The sequence below is a fragment of the Petaurus breviceps genome, unplaced genomic scaffold (genome assembly GCF_028583685.1).
Source record: "Petaurus breviceps papuanus isolate PSGF00001 unplaced genomic scaffold, PetGlider_PUasm1.0 523, whole genome shotgun sequence".
NCBI lineage: Eukaryota > Metazoa > Chordata > Mammalia > Diprotodontia > Petauridae > Petaurus > Petaurus breviceps.
This window is the reverse complement of record NW_027186356.1, coordinates 532,292-555,801: the sequence shown is the minus strand read 5'-3', so window position 1 is coordinate 555,801 and position 23,510 is coordinate 532,292. Positions and strand designations below refer to the sequence as shown.

Below are 23,510 nucleotides of genomic sequence, written 5' to 3'. Positions count from 1 at the left end.
TGATAACATCTGACTATATAGTTAAGTGCTTCAGGAGGAAAAAAAAATCACATTGAATAGTTTTTATCTTTGTTGAACTATTAATAGATACACTAAGATGTGCCTCATTTTTATGATCTGAGAAATGAAGAGGTTAGATTAGGTGATTTCTAATTATGTTCCTTTCCTGCTCTTATCTTTTGAACCATGGTTTCCCAACTCAGACTGTACTGTAGACCTTTAAAGACATCTACATTTTCTACTCTGGGCTGTTCTCCAACATAATGAGGCAGCACAGTCTCGTAGGGGCAGAGAGGGGAATTTGGAGTCATCGAATCTGAGTTTAAATCTTGCCTCTCCCAGTCCATCTGGGTGACTTTGGGCAAGTCTCCTTTTTGTCCCTTTGGGCAAAAGCCCTCTGGGCTTCAATTTCTCCTCTTTAAAAATAAGGGGGTGGAACTAGGAGATCTAGATACCTTCCAACTCTAAATCCCATGATCAAGGAAGAGTAGATCAGAGGGCTGTAAGGAGGCCAGTAGTGTATAGGTTTTAAGAAGTAGAGGTTTTTCATAGTAACTTGTGAACTGGGAAACATTGTTCTGATACTGGCATTTGGGAGATGTTGATCCTAGGTCATTGGTGTCAAGTTCAAATAGAAATGGGGGCCATGAATCCCTCTCCTTGCAAGCTGCATACTGACTTTTTAAAATATAACATTATCTATGTTTTATTGCATTTTTATTTATTTTGTTAGATATTTCCCAGTTATATTTTAACCTAGTTGGGGCAGCACTCAGGGCCTTGTGTTTGACATCTCTGATCTAGGTAAATTCACTTCCAAACTGGAGGGATTTCATTATCATTCATTGCACCATTTTCTGAAGAACAGAGCCATAGTATCATGGCCCTACAGTTGAATATTGCTTTATAGGTAAACCCTTTAGAGCATGATATATGACACCTGGAACCATGAGATCATAGATTTAAAGGTAGAAGAAACCTCATAGGTCCTCTAGCCCATTTCTCACGTTATACAGGGGAAAAAAAAATGAAGCCCAGGGCAGTTGTGACTTACCCAAGATCACACAGGTTGGAAGTATCAAAGGTGAAATTTGGACCTAAGTCCTCTGACTTAAGAGTCATGTTGTTTTCACTACAGTAAAGAATGCCAGAGGGACCAAAGTAATTTTTTTACATAAATAACTATAGGCATATCATCCTACCTAAAGGTCACACATTGATTCCTGGAAAACAGGACTTTAAGCAAAACAAACTCAGCAGACAGTTTTATAGCATAGTGATACTTTCCTGGACAGCCAAAATTTGGACTAGACACCTGAGATCGGTTGGACCATGTGGGTTGGGATACTTGGATACAATTCTCTGAGGAGAGAAGACCTGATATATGAAGTTATCAAAGGCACCCATCAGATTTATGGCTAGCAGCCAACAGAATTCAGTGGGGGTGACTGACTCAAGGATAAGAAACAAATAACTAGCACCATCTTAAAAAGGGGCATGTCTCTTCCCCCCAGAAATTTCCTCACCTCTGTTTTAAGATTAGATAGGGTAAAAATTGTCAGATGAGTTGGATATTGTTTTAATCAGTCCCCCTTCTCAGAAAAACTTCCCCACATCTGGGAAAGGAAAGAACAATAGGAAAAGGGGTGTAGCACAGTTGGGTGGAAAGGGTGCTGACTCTGGAGCCAGGACACTTGGGTAGATACTGCCTCTGACCTTACCTGTCACCTCTCGGGCCTCAGTTTCTTTTTTTTTTTTTTTTTAAGCAATTGGGGTTAAGTAACTTGCTCAAGGTTACACAGCCAGTTATTTCTGGGCGTGGTGCTAAGTATCTGAGGCCGGAACCGATCCCGGGTCTCCCGATGCCAGGGCTGGCGCTCTTACTCACCGCGCCACCTGGCCACCCCTAGGCCTCAGTTTCTTCATGGGCTAGATGAGGTGCTTGAACTTAATGTTCTTTGAGGTCCCTTCCATATGTGTGGTCCTTTGAAAAGTCCTGAGCCCCTGGGTCTTGTGTTAAAGGGAGTGGGTGGGTGATTGATTAGAGCTTTCCCCCTACTTTGAGACTTGGAGTGGCCAGTGACTTCGAATTTGTAGGTATGGGACTACTAGAGTTTTTAAAACCTCAAGAAGTTTTTCCTTTTCACCTAGAAGAACTTGGTGAAACAGCTTATCTGATAGCCTTTTTGTTGTGAATGTTGCTGCTCCTGATAAAAACCTGGCTAAGCGGCTACAATGCTGAACAGCTCTGTTATGCTCAGCAGTGCCATGGAGAACAAAGGCTTAGGTTGGGGCAGCAGACTGAGCTGGGTTTGTCTCTAGGTATCTGCTGCCAGAGGCACTCCGGAAGGGCACTGGGGTGGCCAGACCCAGCAGTGGCAGGCCTGTTCCTGGGGCTTGTGGGTAGGGCAGGGCTCGGTTTGGGTGTGTGCCTGTGAAAGAATGCTGGCCGAGGCCTTGGTGTCGGGCGTCTCTAGATGCTTACTGACTATTGATTTACATGCTCCTACTTTATCATGAATAGAGCATGGTGGATTCAGGTAAGTGATGGTCACGTTGTCCAAAGAGTCTCAGTTTCCTCAGCTGACTTTTGGACATTTTGAACTAGATGTCTTGTAGACAACTCATGTCCAGAAGGGAACTCAGTGTCTTTTCCCCTACTAACCACCCCCCCACCCCCACTTCTAAGCATGTCTCACTGCTTGGGTTTACAACCTCAGTGTCATCCTCAGCTGCTTTCTTTTACTCACCTCACAGAACCAGTGAGTTCCTGAATCTTGCCAGTCCTTTCTTCACAACATCTTGTACACTTGCCCATTTTTCCAGTCATCTGACCACAACCCTAATTAAAGCCCTTCTCACCTCTCTGCTAGACTATTAAATAACCTCCTTTTGATTTGACAGGTATAGGGAACACTGAGGTGAGAAAACTTCCAGGGTGCAGGGTCAGTACCTTCTCTGCAACTTAGAGTCTTAGAGAATTGCTTAGAACACTGAAAAGTCAAGTGACTTGCTCAAGGTCACAGCCAGGATCTGCCAGAGGAGGAATAAGCCCTCAGGTTTTCCTGGCCCTGGGGTCAGATATATACTGTCTTTAGTATTTAAGCATTGCCAGTAGTCGTTTGATAGATGCTTGTTGATGCATAACCTGGTCCTTTCTTACCTTTCCAGGCTGCTTAACCCATTACTCCTCCATGTATACTGTTTGAGCTCCTTGCTCTCCTTACACAATTCAGTTCTTCACCTCTTGTCTCTGTACTGTGTACTAGCAGTACCTTCTGCCTAGAATGCCATCCTTCCTCACTCCACTCTACCTCCTGCCTTGCTTTCCTTCAGAGCTTTACCTCCACAACTCTCCTCTAGTTCCCCCCAGCTGCTAGTGGGCTCCCCTCCAAGACTGCCTTCTGTTAGATTTTATGTGTCTGGTGTTTGTGTGTGTGTGCAGACACACACAATATAGATTTGTCTATGTGTGCATGCTGTCTCCCCCATTAGAAAGGAAGCTCGTGAACACTAGAGACTTTTCCTCTGATGTCTTTGTCTTCACTTCTTAGCACAGTTCCTGGCACATAATTGCTGTTTAATAAATGTTTATTCATTAAGTGAGTGGAGTGATGACTCCTGTAGCACATATCTTGGCCTCTAACATGCTGGCTGTGGAATCTTAGGCAATTCTCAGATTGTTCACTGTAAGAGATTTTCCTTAATGGGAGTTTCCCTCTTCTATGCACTGGACACTAGGGACCCAGAGAAAGCAAGGGCCCCTCCTGTAGGAGGAGAGACCCTTTGAATGGTTATCTACAAATCAAGTATAAGGTAATACTTGCAGGACCAGGAGAGATCTCATGTAGAAAAGTTGGAGCTTGAGTGTTAAAAGTAAAACATGGGATTCTGAGAGACAGAGGTAAAGAAGGAGGGGGTCCATTTTAGGCATGGACATGGGATGGGCAGGAATAAGCATTTATTAAGCACCTACTTTGTGCTAAGCACTGTGCTTTTACAAGTATTATCTCATTGGATCCTCACTACAACCCTGGGAAGTGGGTACTATTATTATTCCCATTGTATAGATGAGGAAACTGAGTCAGGCAATGATTAAGTGACTTTCCCAGGGTCACACAGCTACTGAGTGTCTGAGGCTGGATTTTAAGTAAGGTCTTTGGAGGTCCAGGTACAGTGCTCTATCTCCTTCACTACCTGGCTGCCTTTAGATGGGAGATGGAGTGTCCTGTAGGTGAGGAGTGGCAAGCAGAGCAGTTTGACTGCACGGTGGAATGTATGGAGTGGGGCAGTAACGTGTAATGAGGCCTGAAAGGGTAGGATGGGGCCAGGTTATGACGACTTTAAAATGTCTGGGAGATTATATGTAGGGAAGCACTAGAGTTTGAGTTTGTGTGCACGACTGGGCCAGGGTGGGGGTCACATGGTCAGACCTGTGCCTTAGAAAAATCACTGGGCCCCCTTTCTGGAGGGTGGGCTGAATTGGGAATAAACTTAAGGCAGGGAGGCCTCCTTCAGTAAAGAGGTGATGGTGCTCTGAACTACTAGGAGGGAAGAGAAGGAAGCATGACAACATTTGGCAACTGACTCGATATGTGGGCTGATCAAACAGAGTTGATAGCACCATGATTATGAACTTGGGTTCATAGGATGGTGGTGCCCTTTATAGCAATAAGAAAACTTGGAAGAGAGAGGTGGGTTTGGGGTTCAGTTTTGGATGTGTTGAGTTTCAGATGCTTAGGAGACATTCAATTCTAAATATCCACTAGGTGGTTGGTGATTCGGGACTGGCTAGATCTAGAACAGGAAGTCACATGCATAGTGCAGATCCAACTATACCAGTGAAATTACACCCATCAGCACAGAAATGCACACCTCCTGGGCTGTTGGAAGGCTCAGTATCATGTTTAGAAAATACTTTGCAAATACAAATTTCATTTGTGATTGTTAGCATTTCAATACCCAAAACTACCTTTTGATAGGGATGGGAATAAGCTATAGTATGTTGACTTTTTTTTTAATTATTGTTCACCTTTGAGAGTAAACCTGAGAGTAAAAGTTCACAATATATGTAGTAATTTAAGGTTCAGAAAACACTTTGCCTACAAGATGCGTGAGATAGATAATGGCAGTATGATTTTCCTATCTTAGAGATGAAAAAAATGAAACTCTGAGGGAGTAAAGTAATTTGCCAATGGTCATTTGGCTAGTAATGTTTAAGGTAGGAGTCTTCTGATTCTCTGTTCGGCACATTCCCACAATGTAATGCTGCTGATCCTCCAGTGGAGAACCTTTTCTTTTTCTTGAACAATTGTGGGTCAGTAAAGATTTTCTTTGGTGCCAAAGTGGATAGTGTCGAACTTGGAAACAGGAAGGCTCATCTTCCTGAGTGCAAATCTGACCTCAGACACTAGCTTTGTAACCCTGGGGAAGTCACTTCACGCTATTTGCTTTAGTTTCTTCTTCTATAAAATGAGCTGGAAGGAAATGGAAAACCCCTCTCATATCTATGCCAAGAAAATCCCACATGGGGTCGTGAAGAGTTGGACTTTATTGAAAGGTCTCAACAACAACTGATCTTCAAAATATGTCTTTTAGGATAGCAAAATGAAATCGTAATCTAATTTTATTTGTAGAACTTCAGTCATCTGAACAGTCGTTGGAGTTTAGTACTGTTAATACCACTGTGGTAGACGACGAGGAGGAAGATGAAGAACTTCCAAGTATACTTTCACACCGTGGTAAGAAATAATTAGATCAGTTGAAAGTGAGAGCATTGGAACATGAAAGTGGGTTGGGTGGTGGCATAAAACTGTGTCTAACACCTTGAACTAAAGGCAGGTGCCTATTCCTTGTTAGCAGCATCCTGGAACTGTAAAGGATCTTGAAAAGTCATCTAGTTGTTCACTAAATTTCATACAGATGTGTACTTGGGTTTTCATCTAATGATGGCTCATTTTATTTCTAAGAGTCTCTAAGGAAGATATTCCCCACTTACCACTAGTAGTTCATTCAGCCCTTGCTCTTAGGATTTTGTTCTTTTTATATAACTTAAGTCCATTATGTTCCAGCTTGCACCCAGAAGAAAACTATCTTCAGTGGGAGAGAAAAGGGCTAAAAGAAGCCAGATACCTAGAGAGACTAGCCCATTAATCTAAGAGGGAATTAGGCAATTGAGGGTATAATCCAGGTTGCCAAGCACAAGAAGCAAACAGAACCTAGTTCTCTGAACCATTTATTTGATGGTTTCTTGGCTTTATTTACTGATAATAGTTTAATAATTAATTTTATACTTGATTTTTTAATTTAAAATTTTTATTGGCATCATTTGTTTTTATAGCACCTTTATTTCTGAATATATTCCTCTCTTTTTTTCATCCATATGAACCAGTTCATCCTTTCTAACAAAGAATTTTAAAAGAGAGGGAGAAAAAAGCAGTTCAGCAAAACTAGCCAGCTTGTCACCTGAGCTGGATAGTATATGTAGTACTTAGCCTTCATAGGGTTTCTCCCATCTCTGCAAAAGGTGACAAGTGCATTTCTTAATCTCTTCCCTGGGGCAGCTTAATCATTTTCATTACATTTCATAAGGTTTAATTTTTTTTGTTTTTTCCATTTACATTGTAGTTTTACCTACTACATTTTAAATGACCTATATGATATTGACCACTTTAGCTTCCAGTTAAAAAATAAAACTTTTTTTTATCATACTCTTGTCCATTTGTACTTGTCTGTTACTTTTAGACCAATATCTGACGGTTTTTTTGTGTTTCTTTATGCTTCAGAGCCATGTTCCATAGAAGCTGGAATGTTAGTCTGGTGTAAATATCAGAAATATCCCTATTGGCCAGCAGTGGTAAGAATAACCATATCTATCTTTTGAATGTAAATTATGATAAAACTAAATTTGGGCTCCATTCTTCTGAAAATTATGCTAACCTGACCTGGCTTGTGTAAAGTTTACTTTTGTAGTATATTGATGATTTCATAAGCAAATTGTAAATAGGATTACAGGGAGTCATTTAACTGGCAGAATCTCATCCTACATTCTTTGTTTATATCGATTAAAGCAAGCCTAGCAGAATCTTGCTTGCCTTGGAAAAACTTTAACAAAACTGAACCTTATTTAAGAGTGCAGAATTTCAACTGGATTTTCTCCCATTTGGTCCCAGTTAGCTTTTATGTAACATGAGTTGAGTTAATGTGCTTGTCAGTTAATTCATCATCGATCCTAGTTGATGTAAGTGTAGAATTAGCATCTTTTACTGTATATTTGAATTTCTGCCATTTATCCCCTTTCTTCCTCCTTTCCTCAGTTGTTTTAGGGTTCATAGTGATTTCCACTGTGTCTTCAAATGGTTTTAAAATTTTTGAAGAGCTGGTTTCAAAAATTTCTTTCTCTGATCTGTAATCGTTCTTTGGAATGATTAAAGGAACTCTGTAGTAAAAATAATTGTGGAATCAGGATTTTAGACTTGCTGTTTTGTTCCACTCCTGGATTTCGACATTACTGCAAAGAGCTATGGATAGGTGAAATATTTAAACTTGGGAACTAGACTTCTTGCCCTTCTAGACCAGCAAGGTAAAGCACTTGCTATGATCCATTTTCCTGTTAAAATGTTGCTCTTTTCCTAGAGTGTTCCAGACCACATCTTGGTCAATGAACCCTACTCACTCAGCTTTGCATACCTTCGTTTATTTACCACTGCCTCCCCGCTTTTTTTTTCTCTTTTCATGTATCTCCTTCATTTGTATCACCCTCATTTGATTTTTGTCTTCTCAGAGAGATTTAGTTTTGCCTTGCTCAGTTTAAGGAGAAACCACAAGATCCTGTCTCTGCTGAAGGCTGCTTACTGCCTTTTGTTGCTTTAAAAATACAGCGGTGCCTTGATGAAGCAAAAACTCACAGAGTACCAGGTTAATTCTTCAAAATAATAAATGTATTCCTTAGGAAATTTAGTTATGTCGGGTGCCAAGAAAGTACTTCCCTTGAGACTTTTGTTCCCTGTGGCCAAAAGGACTAAGGGAAAATAGAGAAGGGAGAAGCCCAAAGTAGCTATTAAGACAGATTGTTAAGATTATACCTGATGAATATGGCATGACATCAGGAGGATTTCAGGGTGTTGAGGCAGTTGGGAAGTTTGTTTTTGGTACTGGGCTCCCTCTTCTCTTCTAGCCTTATTTCAGCACCCTTCCTTCCCAGGCATTCTACTTTGATCCTTTTTCAGTTTCCCTCATATGTATCTTGTTTGTACTTAGTTGTTTTTGTGTGGTCTACCCCCATTAGACCGTGAGGGTAGGGACTGACTTTTGCTTTCCTTTGTGTCACCAGTGCTTAGTACAGCAGCTAGCGCATAGTAGGTATTTAATGTTTGTTGACTGTTGACTTGGATAGATTGTGACCTTGTTTGATGTGAGCCTTTTCTCCACTGGTCTGAATTCATTCAAACCTTATCCTGTGAGATTTTTGTCCAAAAATCCTACATGGTGTAGATTCTGGAGGCTTTCCTCTGGCTCTTTGATTATGTGGGGATATTGATGCAAAACTCAGACTTTCCATATATGATCCCTTGCTTTTGCTACAGACCAGATCTTTCATTGGTCTTAGAAGTTGCTAAGAACACCAGGCACCTAGTCCTGACTTATAGTGTGAAGGACAGAGAGGCCTGTGCTCCTGGACAGGTTTCAGACCTTTTAAGCGTCCTCTTCTAAGAAGAACTTAACTATATGCCATCTCATTCCCACAAAGTCCTGCTTAAGGACTGGACATCTGATGTAACTGGAATGCTTGTGTTAATGGCTAATGTGTTACCCCCAACATTTGCATTAATTAACCTTTAGTATGTTAGTCTGAGGGAATGAGTAGTATGGAAACTGCAGAAAAGGGAAGCTGGTTGAAGATATTTGAGAAGGTTAGGGACCTATGTTTACTGATACATGAGGTCAGCCTTAGGAGTTATACTAGGCATCTATCTCTTTTTAATTAGGAGAAAAGCATGTAAAACTCTCTTCTTATATTTCAAATGTGTTTTTTTACTAAATATGTGGATGAGATTATTCTTAATGTAGACAGTGCATATTGTCATAGTTTCTTTGTCACATGGTCTTCCATAAAGTTCGGTGGGATAATATAGAAAATGCTTATAAAATTTTCTAAAAATAAAAACATCTTATTTTCTTGAATTTGTCTACAGGTAAAACGTATAAAGAGGAAGGATAAGAAAGCAAGCATATTATATATTGAAGAAAATATGAATCCAGAAAAAAGAGGGTAAAAATAATAATGACTTTTGGAAGCTGTCACCTGAAGGGACATCTTTTGAAAAATCTTGGAATCTTAAATGCTTACTGTGTGCATGTTGCTGCAGGGATTATATTACTGACTAATAAGAATGAGGTTTGGCCTATGTGTAAAAATCTGGTCATTTGAAGATAAGACTGCAAATGACCCAATTTTTCTAATTTTACAATGGCCAAATGCTCCCCGCCTAGGTGTGAAAAAGCATTTTGAGCTCTCAAAATCAATTAAAGTGCCAACATATTTTGAAAGGTATTTGTGATGCGGTAGAGTGGAACATTGAGTTTGGAGGCAGAAGCTCTAGGTTGTGCTTGGGCACTGTCATCTGACCTTCAGGAGCCACCTGTTCTCATTTGCATGAGGTTACTGATCCTTAGACTGCTGATCATGATTCCCATTTAAGGTTGGTGAAACCCTTTTCTCACAAGAGCCAGAGATCACCCAGCCGGTAGTGATCCAAACTGGACTTCAGACTGGTCCTATGTGCTTTCCATCATACTAATTTGCGCCTTTCATAATATGGCTAGGGTCAAAACTTTGTAAAACTTTAGCTCTGTATAAATGTGAGTCCTTGTTGAAAATGAGATCATAGATGTAAAGTGCTTTGTAAACTTGGCTCTCTCAATGTCCCTTTTGATTATTGTTACTCTTAATACTGTGGTTATTTTAACCAGACAACTAAGAAAATAAAGAAAACAGGGAAGCTGTTATAAGTAATTTGTGGGCCATCGGGGCTTTGAAAACTTTACTTTGATGACTCTATAAGACAGAAAACCCAGGTTTATTCTACTGGGCACCTCAACTATCCCACAATATAGCTCATCTTCTCAGAAGGGAATGTTCTGGTACTGACTTCAGTAATAACAGTTCAGTAAATACTAAAGCCAGAAGTGCTTTCTACTGGAAGAGGTAAAGCAAAACGGCAGGTATGTTTTTTAAAAAGCCACAATATAAACGATGTGGAATTTTTATGATTCACTATTGACTGAGTAATTATGTTGACTACATTTGAGAGAACTTGGTGTTGAGGACCTGGATCTGGTTGCTGCTGCCATTAGAGGCTCCTGCCTCTAAATAGTGACTTGTGCTGGTACTTTGCAAACAGGGCTCTTATTCCAAAGACAATCTCAATTAAGACCACCAGGTTGGGGGGAAGGGACTTTGGGGTGGAGGAAGAAAGAAAATAGCTTTTGTGAAATAAACTGAATGTTATTTAAAAAAAAAACTTTAGATTGTCATGTTAATAGAAGGAGAAAAATACCATTCTGCTTACCTAGTTTGCCCAACTATTCTTTCCTGTGACCCTCTCATGCCTTTGTTTCCTCAAGGTTTATAGTGTGTCTTAGAAGATTAAAACACTTTGATTGTGAAGAAAAGCAGGAGTTTATGGTAGGTGGGATAAAGCTTTTACTGTTGGTTCCTTAAAATCCTATTCCTTGTAGATATATTTTCTTAAAGATGCAAGTCTAGAAATCAGTCTTTCTATAGATGGGCTATAACAGTTTCTAAAGTAGATGTGAAACCCCAAAGGCTAGCTTTGATGAATTGGGAAGACTGGCAAGATCCTTCTCCTGGGTTAGTGAGGTAAGTCTTTATTCTTTTAGATCTAATCAAAACGAACCTGGTCCCCCTTGTCTTTTAGATGAGGAGACAGGCTCAGGGCTAATAGACAAGCCCAGGGTCCCACACCTGAGCAGGACAGAGAACCCAGGTGTCTGGACTCTAATAATTTTCCCACTCAGTTTTTCCGTAGCTAGGCTAAAGATATTAATTTCTCTTATGACTAGCCTTCAGCCCATAATGGTTCAAACTGTTAATTGAGGTCATTTTTGTCATTTTCATCCTTGAACCCCTTTCAAATTTAGTAACCACATTCATAGACTCTTCTTCTGATACTGCAGTTTTAACTGCCAGATCTCTTTTAAAGGGGCTTGTGCCCATTTACACACACTTTGCAATATAACTTCATGTACTAAGTACAAGTTCAGTTATCAAATGCTAGCAATCCTTGATTTAAGAATTTATTAATTTCTTGCTTTGAGCTCTATTTACAATTGAAGTTCTTCCCCCCCACCCCCCGACCCCCATCCTTGTTTCTCAGCAAACAGACTTGAAGATAGATAATTGTGTAGAATGGTCTTCAGTGACTCTCCAGGTGTGGGAGTGGAGAAGGAATTCATATTTTTTCAGATCTGGACTTTTAATAGGTATATAGAAGAAGCCATTCATTTTTTTTTAACATAAAAGTGATTTCTAAGATAAAGGAGTGGTCCTTTGTATGCCGGTTTCTTTTGTAAGACTGGCCCAGCTAAGTGCAGAGAAGCTTGGTTTAACCACCAAATTATAACTAAATGTGTTTGGCCAGAGCGACTTGAGAAGCCATTTACTAAAGTAGGAAGGGGTCTTTGATATGTGTTTCTAGAGTGCCCACACTAGTAAAAATCTTAGCTCTTGAATATATAAGTATTGACTTTATTACTTAAAAATACATCTGCCCCCCCCCCCAGGTATAACAGTTTTTCTTTTTTTGTATTCCTATTCCTTTATCCTCCCAGTGATCGATCACCCTTTAAGGGAGCACAGTTCCAATTGTTGAATAAAGATTCTAGGCCTGGCTTAACTTTGTTGTACTTCTGGAGAACTTGACCTTAACTGGAAACAGCTATGGGTAGAGTAAAGATTGCTATCCTAAAGGACTATGGGAAAATGTTTTCTCATGGGAAACCTTTGCCATGTCTAAGTAGAATGATGGAAAGCACCTGCTTAATTTGCTAGAATCAATTATCCATTAACATGTAACCTTTTTCTTAGAATATTCCATTCCACTTCCACTTGGCTACTGAGCCTCACTAGCTCTACTTTGTATACCTTCATTAATCTAACTTTGTACCATTCTTGTTTGACTTTTTTTGTCTTATCAAAATATTACCCTTGTTCCAACTCAGAGGTTCTAGGCAGCACTACATACCAACACTCTGTGTCTGTATTTGAATGCTTCTCCCCTTCAGAGCTCTAAGAATAAAGCAGCATCTTAACCCAGCAAGAAATAAAGCATACTGAACCAATTCTTCAACATAATCTACTATGATATTAAATGGGGGCAAATATTTGGCCATGTGGGTGTGCTTAGTAACAGTATTAAACACGGTGTGAAAGTGATGGTGTAAAGGATCCAGTTACTTCACACCATCCTTCCATATTTATGTTGGAGTATTTCTTTGTTAAATTAATAGGAAGTAAATGCTGTTATTGAAGATGTTGCTCTTAATCAGTTGCCACTGTTTTACCCTGAGTGCTTAAGATACATAATGTGGAAATGAATTCTTCAAAGTTCCATCCATTTCTTTTTCTAGGTCTTTGTGTCTCTTCAATGTACAGTACACTATTCTTCCTCCACACTAAATTCAGTAGGAACAGACTGTGGCAAATGCTTCTAGAAATCCATACCGTAACGGGTCCCTTTTCTTCAGCCCTTGTGAATTGTCTGCAGCCCAGCTCTTCTCTCTGTGGCTCTGGTGTTTGCTACTTAACGTGCCAAAGCTTAAATGATTAACCCCTTTTTCTTGAGGCTGCAAGCTCTGCTTTTATCTAGCAACAGCTGCTCAGAAAGATGAGCTTTAATTGCATATAACCTTAAAAGAAAGCTGTCTGAAGTTAGGTGAATTGTGAAAGGAGGGCTGTTGATGGAAACGGAAGCTTGCAGAGCAGCTGGGTCAGGCTGGTAATTGATCTCGGTGCATTGGGGCCCGTTACCAAGTTGGGACAAGCAGGGCTGCTGGAGGAGTGTGGGAGAGGGTTAGCATGCCCTTGCAAAGGACTTCTTTCCTTAAAGTCTGGAAAAAGCCATCGTTTACTGAAGTGGCCTTTACGAGGCATAAAGCTGTGTTTCTCTGTTGGAAGATGAAATTGGAAAGGAACTCCCCACTTGCTGAATAAGCTTTTCCAGCTTTTCTTCCACTTTTCCCTTCATACATACCAAATGTTTATTGTGTTTTATTCAGACACTCAGCCACTTGTGGACTTTATTAATACTGAACTGATGGATTTTGATTACAGGATAAAGCCAAGGAGGATTACAGTCAGGCTGTTGACTGGTGTATCATGCTGATTTCTGACTACAGAATTCGAGTCGGTAAGCAAGGGAACCCAGTGCTGTTAGTAAAATTAAAGAGTATCGAAGCCTTTAAAATTTGTTAATATTAATCCACAAAGAGTAGGACAGAAGGAAGTAAGCTCTGAGATATGTTGAAATTCCTTTAGTTTAGAGAATTGAGGGTTATTTTAGGAAGGGGGAGATTGTAGAGTTCCTTTTCTTAAAAATGATTAAGAACAAAATAGGTCTTCCTCTTTCTTCTCTTGGCTGAAGCTGCCTAAAGGCAGGGAATTAAACTTTATGATCCTTCCAGGTTCTATTTTTCTTATCTGAGCAATTCTTCATTATCCAAAGTCTTGGTAGAGCTATGGGGTCCAATCTCCTGTATCTCCAGGGTAACTGGAATTTTACTATGTGGTATTCTGTATGCCTATTATATATGTCCATGACTTGAGATAAATGGACAGGGATGTGCATTAGTAGTGTAAACTCCCATCTGAAAAGGAGAAGAGTAGTTTAAACAAAAGGCTAGTTTCTCCTTGAAGTCTCCACAAGGAGGACGTTTGAATCCAAGCTTTGCTCTATCCGTTCACCTCTAGGGAGGTTTACACTTGGAAAAAATACCAAATGTGGCTTTGACTAGCCCAGACCCAAAATAATAAGCGTTTTCCATTACAGCCTTTTCATTTAAGGCTGGACAAAGGCTGTCAGGGTCAGTCTTAGAATAGCAAACACCCAAATATCAGGTATTTTGATCTAGAAAAAAATGCTTCCTAAGTGGCTAGCTATTTGTGTAAACGTCCCCCTTTTACATTTCTTTTTTACAGGTTGTGGTTCTTTTGTAGGATCTTTCCTGGAATATTACTCTGCTGATATTAGTAAGTACAACTATGCTTTCTTTTCTAATTCTGTCTTCCTTTATCCTTCAAAAACACAGAAGTATTTAATGCCATCCAGTAGACTCTGTTAGAGAGGAAGAAGTCAGCACAGCAGGGTTTCTTGCTGGCCCTCCTGTAGTCTACTCAGGGTAAATTGGCCTCTGGGACTGAGTTTGAATTTGGTGCCCTCGGGGCAGTTTCAGATTCTGCTCAGGTTGGGAGCTCCTCCTCAATTCCCACAGAAGGCAGCACATCCCCCCAGCTTGCAGCTGCCCAGGGCTGAGACGGGATTGCCACCCCTACCATGACTATTTCTGTGTCCCTTGCTCATGGGCCTGAGGCAGGATGAAAGCACTCAGTGCACCCCAGTGGTCAGTGCCAACACTGTGTAGGGAAAAATCTCTGCTGATAACAAAGTTAATGAAATGTTTCACAGTTAGGTGGATTTAGATTGGGGGCTATAAAAAGTATAATTCAGTTGCATAAATTTTGTTGCTCTAACATGCTGATTAGTTGACATCCATTCTTCCTGCCATGAAAGGAGTTAAAATTAATTTACTTGTCTGGAAAGTTGGGACTGCTCCCCTGAAGTTAATCTGGCAATGTGAAAAGTGGATGGATCCTTCTTGTGAAGGATCAGGAATTCTGTCAAAAGAAGAGTTCTTCATTAGATGCAGTGCTTTGCTCTGTTAATTGCCTCACTGAAGTTAGCCAGACTCTCTGGGGGCATGACTCTCCTACTGCCGAGAGAATATTTGTTGGACTAGGGCCAGTTGGCTCCAGTTCCCTAAGTGCCCAGCCCCATCTCTGGAGCAAACCACAGGCTAGTGCAAGCTGATTTTGTACTCTTGTGTTCATGGGCAGAGAGAAATCAGTCTCTCTGGTAATCATTCATCCAGAGCTGAGTTCACAAAAAAAAAAAAAAAACCAAAACATTGGACATCCTTGGGCAGGGAGGGAGTAGGAGATGGGAAACCAAGTTCTTGCTGGTATGCAGAGGTCTGGACTCAAGTTCAGCAGCTTTGTGTACTCAGTGTTTCTTTGTCCCTTGGCAGTGATCCAGCATTTTATTAGCTATAGGATCATGGGCAAGTCACTTAATCTGCAAGCCTTAGTTTCCTCATCAAAATAATGAGATACTCCCTGTATTCTATCTCATGACATAGTTATAAGGAAAGTCTTGCCTAACCCAAAAGCAGGGATAGGAATGCGAGTAGTTAGTATGGAGGGACCACCCAACTGCCAGCGCCCTGCATATAGGAGAAGCAGATTGGGTATTTGGGGGTCCAGTCATGTATCCAGACCATTCTGAGAGTCCAGAGAGTAAAAGCTTGTTGAAACAGTCTTTCCCTTCTCTGTGAAAATCTAGAATCTTAGTATGTTTACAAAATCTTGCTTATCCCCAGAGGAAAAAACTAGGGTGTATCTACTTAATGTGTCTTTGTTTTCTGTTGTTTTTCTGAATGGTAAACTATTTTACTTTTAAAGCTGGTATACCTTTTAGGTTGTCCTGTGAGAAAACTAATCCAGCAAGCTACTGGCAAAACAGCGTTTCCCATCCTGAACAAGGAAGACCCCGAAGATGGTCTGTCTGATACCTCCTTCAACAAGAAGCAGCTTATCAAGAAAGTCCTTCCTGACCGGAGGAAGGCTGCCAGAAACAAGGCCAATAAGAAGTTAGTGGAATACATAGTGAATGAAAAGGGGGCAGAGAACCATCTCTTGGCTATTTTGAAAAGCAAAAAAAAATCCAGGTGGCTGAAAGAATTTTTGAATTCACGTCAGTACGTAACGCGTGTTGAAACGTACCTTGAGGATGATGAGCAGTTGTACCTTGTGGTGAAATATTTACAAGGAATCTATCAAGAAATAGACAGCGAAATGCTGACGCTAATAAGTGGCGATGGAATAAAATTTATTCTGGATGTTCTTTTGCCTGAAGTAAGTTGCTGACTTTATCAGATTCTGATATTTTGGCTTGGGGTTCTCCTGCCTGTTGGCCCAGCAAGATCCCTACTCCAAGGATTAAGTGATGATTGAGCTGAAGAGTTTAAGTGCTGTACCATTTTGCTCAGCACAGCAGTCTGAAGGTTCTTTATGTAGAAACTGAAATATGTTTGAAAATACATTTTAATTAAGTAGGCACTGCTGAGCTGTCCCTGCAGTCTTACCCAAAAAGCTTATACGTGTAACTTAGAATGCTGGCAGCATGGAACATCTATTTTGGAGATTGTAAATCAGTTTTCTAATGATTAGAACCTGTTTTCTCTCTAGTGCTATCAGAAGTCTTCACTGTGTAAGCGGGATTTCACCATTATATCACATCTCTTGACCATTTTACAGCTGAAGACTGAATAGATGTCCAGTTATGTATTTGAAATTTTTTCTTTAATGACATGGTAAAGTGAGCCAGGCTATCTTGTGTATGTTCTTACTGCCCTTTGGATGGGGTAACATAGGAGTCATACTGTCCAGCATGAGGGAGATGATATTCCATCTGTCTTCATGCCTAGTGGGACCTCATTTCGAATATACCCAGTTCTGGAGGGAACTGGGAACCATGTCATACAAAAATTGGCTGAAAAAAAACTAAGAAATTTGACCTGGAAAAGAGAATACCTGTATTTTTCTAGGATATTATACACCATTCTAGTATTTTTACACCATTATGTTAAAAAAATAACTTAGACTTGTTCCACTTGGCTTCGTATGGCAGAAGCAGGAGCAATATGTGGGAATCACAGAAGAAGATCTCAGTTCAATATTGGGGAAAACTTACTAAAACTTAGTGGTCTAAATAGGAATCACCTCCCTTGTCAATGGTATTGTTTAGGCAAAGACCAGATGAGCAAACTTCGTCAAAATAACATTCGGGGCAATTCAGGCTGTGGTATTTCCCCTTTACCATTAAGTGTGATGAAGTATTACGGCATTATCTTTTATAGGCACTCATTTATGCAATAGCTGCTATTGATGAAATAGACTACCAGACAGCTGAAGAGAAGTATATAAAAGGACCGTCTGTGAGCAGAAGGTATGATGCTGGTGACTCTTCTTTGCTTCCATTAGTTATTATAATTTTGTTTTAAATGATCTCTATCTACTTTCTGAAAGGTATGCCCCAACAAATATTTCATTTAAGATCCTTAATCCATTGTAACAACCATTTATTTGCCCAGTCATCCAACGTGAAAATCAGATAATTATCTGAGTTAGTTGCTGAAATTTGGCGGCCTTAATTTCCCTAATTGTTGGTTTGCTTTCTGTGTAGTTTATTATATTGTTGCAAATTATTCCTTCCTGTGATATTCTGAGGCAGTTTATTTTGTTTGAGGCAATTTATTTTCTGAATTTCACCAATTAAAGAGTGCAGTGTGGAGTAGTAAAGAGAAAGCTGGCCTTTGGAATAAGGAAGACCTGATTTCAAGTTTTAACACCACATTAGGTGGTGGTGTTACTGTAGGCCAGATGTCTGATTCATAGAATAATCATTCTTTGTGACTTTGGAAATAAGTATTAGTTCAGGTTGGGGATCTAAAAATGTCAGGACTAGTAAACACTTGGATCTCCTACCTCTTCGGGTTTTGGGGTGGGGGCTGGGGGGAGGAGAGTGGATGGAATGGTCCCATTGAGGGTGTGCTGGAGCCAGCTCATACCAGCTCCTGAGAGCCCCCTGTTCAGTGTGAGTCTTCATGCTTGGGAAATCAGCAAACTTTAAAATCTGGGTTTGGTTTGTTGTGTTAATTATCTTGGCTTAATATTAGTAATGCAGATTAAACTTTAAAATGTGCATATATTCCACTCACCCGACCCCGCTTAACCCCAAGAGCCGGTTAAGCATTTACCAGCCCACTCCGACCCCATTGTACACTGGCTTGTAACAAGCAAACCTTTTGGACCTGGTTCAGACAACGCTCTTGTTAAGTTGCTGATGGTCCAGATCAGCCAGGCAGAATGTTTATTCAGAACATCATGGAAAATCTGGATGTTTGGTCTTGAATTTAAGATCCAGCTAGTTAATTAGGAGCTAATGGACACAGTCCCTAATTGAGTCTTTGGGCCCCTCTCCAATGCCTGTCGAGTGACCTGTATATAAATACAAGCCAAGTGACAGACTGAAGACAAAAACCTAATTTGGTCAGTCTTAAGTAGAAGACTTTTTAATTCGTTGAATAGGTAGGTCAGAATCATAGATAATTAAGTTATTGGTTATTTCACTGAACAGATGGCTAGGAAAGAAATGAGTTTGAAATTCTTAAATCATATAGTCATAGCTTCATTGTGTAATCTCTGAAAATGGATGCCTACTTACCCATTATGGATGGTTAATCAGCTAAGGGGTCTCATTGCCAAAAACATTTAGCCATTGCAGAGCTTTTAGGCCATGTAGAATTTAGGCAGGCTGAAAAATTCTGGGAAACTCTTTTCTTTAAGTTAAGAAGAACTGGATGTCAAACTGCCCCCACGGACCTAAATTTGACTTCTTTATGAGACGATTATTAATCTTAGTGAAGAATAAAACATTGGAAGGGAATCTTATCTGAACCCCTCATATTACAGATGAAATTGAGTAACATACTTCTCATCCTGAGACCCTAGATCTCAATATGGAAGGGACCTCAGGGGCAATCTAGTCTTTACTCCTACCCATTTGATAGAAGATGGAACTGAGGCCTAGGGAGGTTAAGAAACTTGGCCTAGGTCACACTGGGAGTAAGCATCAAGATGACAGTTGCACAGCCAAGACTTGATCTAGGTCTCCTCCCCCCCGAAGACAACCCGTGGGCTTGTTGGAAAAGTATTGACACTGAAGCTGTTCTTCTTTTCCAGCACTAACTAGGTCTGTGTAATCTGGGTAACTGTGGGCTCCAGGCCCTCACTTCCTGAGCCTTCATTTTCCATGTCTATAAAATGAGAAGGTTGGGCTGGGAACCTCCAAAGTCTATTGCACTGCTGAAATCCTGAGGCCCTCTTAGCTGCACTCTGCTGCCAGCCTTAGCATTACCTTGGTCATTTTGTTCCCTTCTTTCTCTTGGAATGTGTCCCTGAACTGCTTCATCCAGACAATTTAAAAAATTTTCAGAGATTGTTTCCTCACTTGGCAGGACCTAAACATTCTCAGGAGTGAGGGAGGCAGCTTAACATCATGGATAAAGCAGTGGGACTTGAAGTCAGCAGATGTTCACGTGAATCCTACTCTGCTGCTTCATAGCTTTGGGACTCTGAGTAAGACTGGTGGATTCTGGGCTCCTTTCAGATGATGCATTGTTTGGTTTTTACCTTGAGAGCCTGTCTCCCCCAGCACCACACACAGGGCTGTGTACACAAGTGGTTATTAGCTTGAAAGTCAATACCCCTTTGCTGCTTCTGTTTCCTCCTTTATAAAATAGGGATAAGAATATTTGCAGTATTTATGTGAACCTTAAAAAGTGAGCTGGGAGTCGTAGTGACTCTTTAATAGGTAACACTTTTTTTTTTTAAGTTAAACTTTAAATTATGTCTGAAGTAACTATAATAAACTACTAAAGAAAAGAAATAGGCAAAAGAATTAATTATGTTTGATACTCAGGTGATGGTTTTATGCCATACATTTGTGATATGTATTCATCTGAGGATGCCATGGAATGAATATACAATACATTGGTTGTGTTGTGTATAGTATCATTTTATTTTATTTATTTTTTAATTTTTGCTTTTTGGAGGGGGGAAGACAGGGCACTTGGGGTTCAGTGACTTGCCCAAGGTCACATGGCTGGCTAGTTTTTGTGTTAAGTATCTGAGGCTGGGGGCAACTAGGTGGTACTGTGAGTAGAGCACCAGCCCTAGAGTCAGGAGGACCTGAGTTCAAATCCAGCCTCAGACACTTAACACAAAAACTAGCCATGTGACATTGGGCAAGTCACTTAACCCCAATTGCCCTTCAGAAATTAAAAAAAAAAAAATTTCTGAGGCTGGATTTGAACTCAGGTCCTCCTGAGTCCAGGGCTGGTGCTGTATTTATTCACTGTGCCACCTAGCCGCCCCTATAGTATCTTTTTATAGATTGATAGATTTGACAACCAAATTTGGTCATTGATCCTGCAATCTGAAATGCACATAGAGCTTTATGGTTCCAAAATACTTTTCACGTTTTAAAACCTATCCTTGTCACCACTCTGTGAGGTAGCTTGCTCTTTATTTTGCAAACAAGAAAGTGATATTGTGAAAGTCACACAGCTGGGAAGTGACAGAGGGAAAAGCTCAGGTCCCTGTTTTCTGATTCCAAGCCCTATTTTTTTCCTTTGGGGAATGCACTTCATTTCCAAGGTATATGTACTTGTTTGTGTAATCATAAACATTATTTTAAGGAGGTCATTATTTTTAATGAATCATGAGCAAATATTTTAGTGGTTTATGATTCTTTTGTTGAAGAGTTTAATAATTTTAAAGATGACACAATTCATGGAAGAGTTTTAAAATGAAATATCCTTTGATATAAAAGAATCCTGACTCAATGTTTGCTTCCTTCAGGGAAAGAGAAATGTTTGATAAAGAACTTTTAGAGAAAAAACAAGGAATTGTTGAAGACTGAACCAACTTTTCCAGCAATGCCTCCAGATGTGTCAAAATCATAATAGGAAACCTTTGTATTCTAAATTGACTCATAGGTATAGTTAGTAAGAGATCTTTCTGGGTAAAATTCTCCTTTTACTATAAATATGTTTTGTGGAAATGGGAGCTTTCAAAGTGTTTTTAGTTCTTACTGATTTTGGATATGTGTGTTGGTTTGGGAGTATATATCTCTTGGATGTATTCTGTGGCACTGCTTCTGAATTTTCAGGGATTCTTTCCTCAGAAGGGCCATTTACAAAAGTAGTCAGTAGTATGCATTTCTATTTTTATAACATACTGCAGGCCAGTTTCCTACCCCTATCCCTTTTTAAAATTTGTTATTGCTGGGTAATTAATGTCTAAAGAGACCAACACATTTTGTAACATTTCTGGTTACTATTGTGGTGTCCTATTTAGTGTAAATTACACATTGATTTTTTGATATTGAAAGAAATAATGGGTATCAGTCTTTAAAGAGTATTGTTGTTTTAGTCCAGGTTTTGGATATATAATTCCATAAACATCAATCTTTTTGAAATACTGCTTCATTGATATTCAATATGTTGGGCTTCCTCTTAATTATTCTCCCTGCCCCCCTACTCTCTTTATATTCATTTTGGGAAGAAATTACCTCCAAGAGGTGAAACCTGAGTCAGAGATGTTTTCTTATTACTAACAGAATAACCACAGCTGTGTGTGCAAGAAAGTGTAAGTTGCAATATTATCATAACTATTTTAAATGGAACTTTTCCAAGTAATCCATAGTGAGAATAGATCTATGAATGCTTACAAATCATGCATTTTTCAAGAATGTGTGACTGAATGAAATCACATTGTATTGTCAACCATTTTGATAGCCCCAGGCCAGATTCTCTCACTACTTATCTCACCTTCCCATGTGCATCTCCATTTTTTGGCTGTGACTGAATCTTAACCTGGCAAGCCTCGGTCTCAGGCATTGTGATAGCTAGATTTCATTGTATCAGCACCCTGGTTCATTTGACCAGATCATCTTAGTTTGATCCCCACAGGATTTCTGGGTAATGCATTATAGGAAAGTCAAACAAGGCTTATCTAGATCATTTGTTTGGGGATAAGTTAGCATTAGAAACAATTGTATTCTCTGTTCTTCATTCTTACTGAGAACAGCCAATGATATTTAGACCCTGGAAATAAGCAGTAAAATCTTCAGATTCTAATAGGTCTGGGCCATTCAGATTTAGGAAGGACCATCTTGTTGGTAACAAAAGACTCAAACTGAGGAGTGAGTCAGTCCCAGATAGGGATGAAAGTTTGATTTCTGTGAGCTTGAAACGTATAGAAGTTAAATTTATCTTTCAGATGCTTGGCGAATATGAATGCTAAAATGTGGTATAAACATGAATTTAGTATAATTTTATATCCTAGTATGAATGAATTGCACATAGTCTTGCTGTATATGTGCATGTATATATATATATATATATAAATACATGTATTTGTTACACAGTATGTGTGTGTGTGTGTATATGAAATTCCTATGTGTTATCTTTTTTTCCCCCTTAACAGTGATTAGGGAATCTTAAAGATTGTATTTTTGGATTTGGGAGTGGGATAGAGGGCAGAGAGAAGACATATCTATTTTCTTAGTCTCATACTCAGTATACTTTTAGAGTCTTGTGTCAATAAGCATATGTGAATATAATTCTAAGTGGGCAATTGCACTAAAAATTTGTCACTAAGTTACTGTTTCTTTTTTGAGAGAGGACATAATTTGCACATGGCTGAGTCACACCAAGATCATTATAAGCCAATGACAACATTATTTAAGTATACAAAGTAGAAAAAGAAATGGGAGTTAATGTCAATGCTGTTCTCTTTGCACATCCTAGGGAATATTTGTGCTTGTAAATAGCCTCCTTCCTTAATACCCTTGAGTAAAATCAAAGAAGTCTAAAAAGAAATCCCATTTTTTAAGCAATAGAGGCTTTTTCTTTTATTATTTCACCTTCCTTTTCCATTTAATTCAAATGAATTGATTTAAGTGTTTTCAGTGTTTATGGTCCTATTAAATAAATTCCTGGAATTGGCATATTCAGAGGTCTGAGAGTCAGCAGCCACTGTCCTTCATCTATTTGACTTTCTTCATATCCTCTCATCAGTCTCTTCCTCAAGCATAAAGAAATACATTTTCTCCTCAGTCTCCCTCTTAATATTCCCAGGGAATGTGAATCAGTAACTAGTCTGGATACACAGCTGCAGAGCCATTTACAGATCAGAAAGGATCTTGCCGTGCTGCTCTCGCCAGTGTTTGAAATTGTGTACCACAGCTCATCCATGGACAAATAAAAAAAAAGAGCCCTCTTCATCTTAAAGCCAAATAGGGGGAGAAGTGGGACAAGGGGAGGTAACAATTTCTTGTATCAGGAGAATAAGCTTTCCATATTTCCCACAGTGGTTTTACAGCAGGGGCGCACTAGTCTTTATAGCAAAGCTATCATCTCTCCTTATGGAAGAAGCCTAGACAATTTAACTAATTATTTCTAGTTGAAATTGGTTAGTTCAAAAGCATTCACCTTGTACTGATAAAAACAATGCTAACTTTGGAGGTGGTGCCATAACCATTTTAATACTGTGCTAAAATCATACTGCTTTAGATAACAAGGTCAAA

At 39.6% G+C, this 23,510-nt stretch overlaps 1 protein-coding gene across 7 annotated transcripts in view; it reads left to right on the top strand.

Moving 5' to 3' along the window:
- The window catches only part of PWWP3A (PWWP domain containing 3A, DNA repair factor), a 30,521-nt gene that overhangs the window by 6,803 nt on the left and 208 nt on the right, over positions 1–23,510 (top strand). For all 7 annotated transcript variants that reach the window (XM_069102007.1, XM_069102009.1, XM_069102003.1 and 4 more), the window contains 9 exons: positions 5,637–5,741; positions 6,786–6,856; positions 9,195–9,271; positions 10,627–10,687; positions 13,355–13,430; positions 14,219–14,269; positions 15,774–16,210; positions 17,215–17,303; positions 20,780–23,510. The exon at positions 20,780–23,510 is cut by the window's right edge and continues 208 nt beyond it. In XM_069102007.1, coding sequence (XP_068958108.1) covers positions 5,637–5,741; positions 6,786–6,856; positions 9,195–9,271; positions 10,627–10,687; positions 13,355–13,430; positions 14,219–14,269; positions 15,774–16,210; positions 17,215–17,303; positions 20,780–20,840 — 1,028 coding nt within the window. In that variant the 3' untranslated portion in view covers positions 20,841–23,510. The remainder of the gene's footprint in view (positions 1–5,636; positions 5,742–6,785; positions 6,857–9,194; positions 9,272–10,626; positions 10,688–13,354; positions 13,431–14,218; positions 14,270–15,773; positions 16,211–17,214; positions 17,304–20,779) is intronic.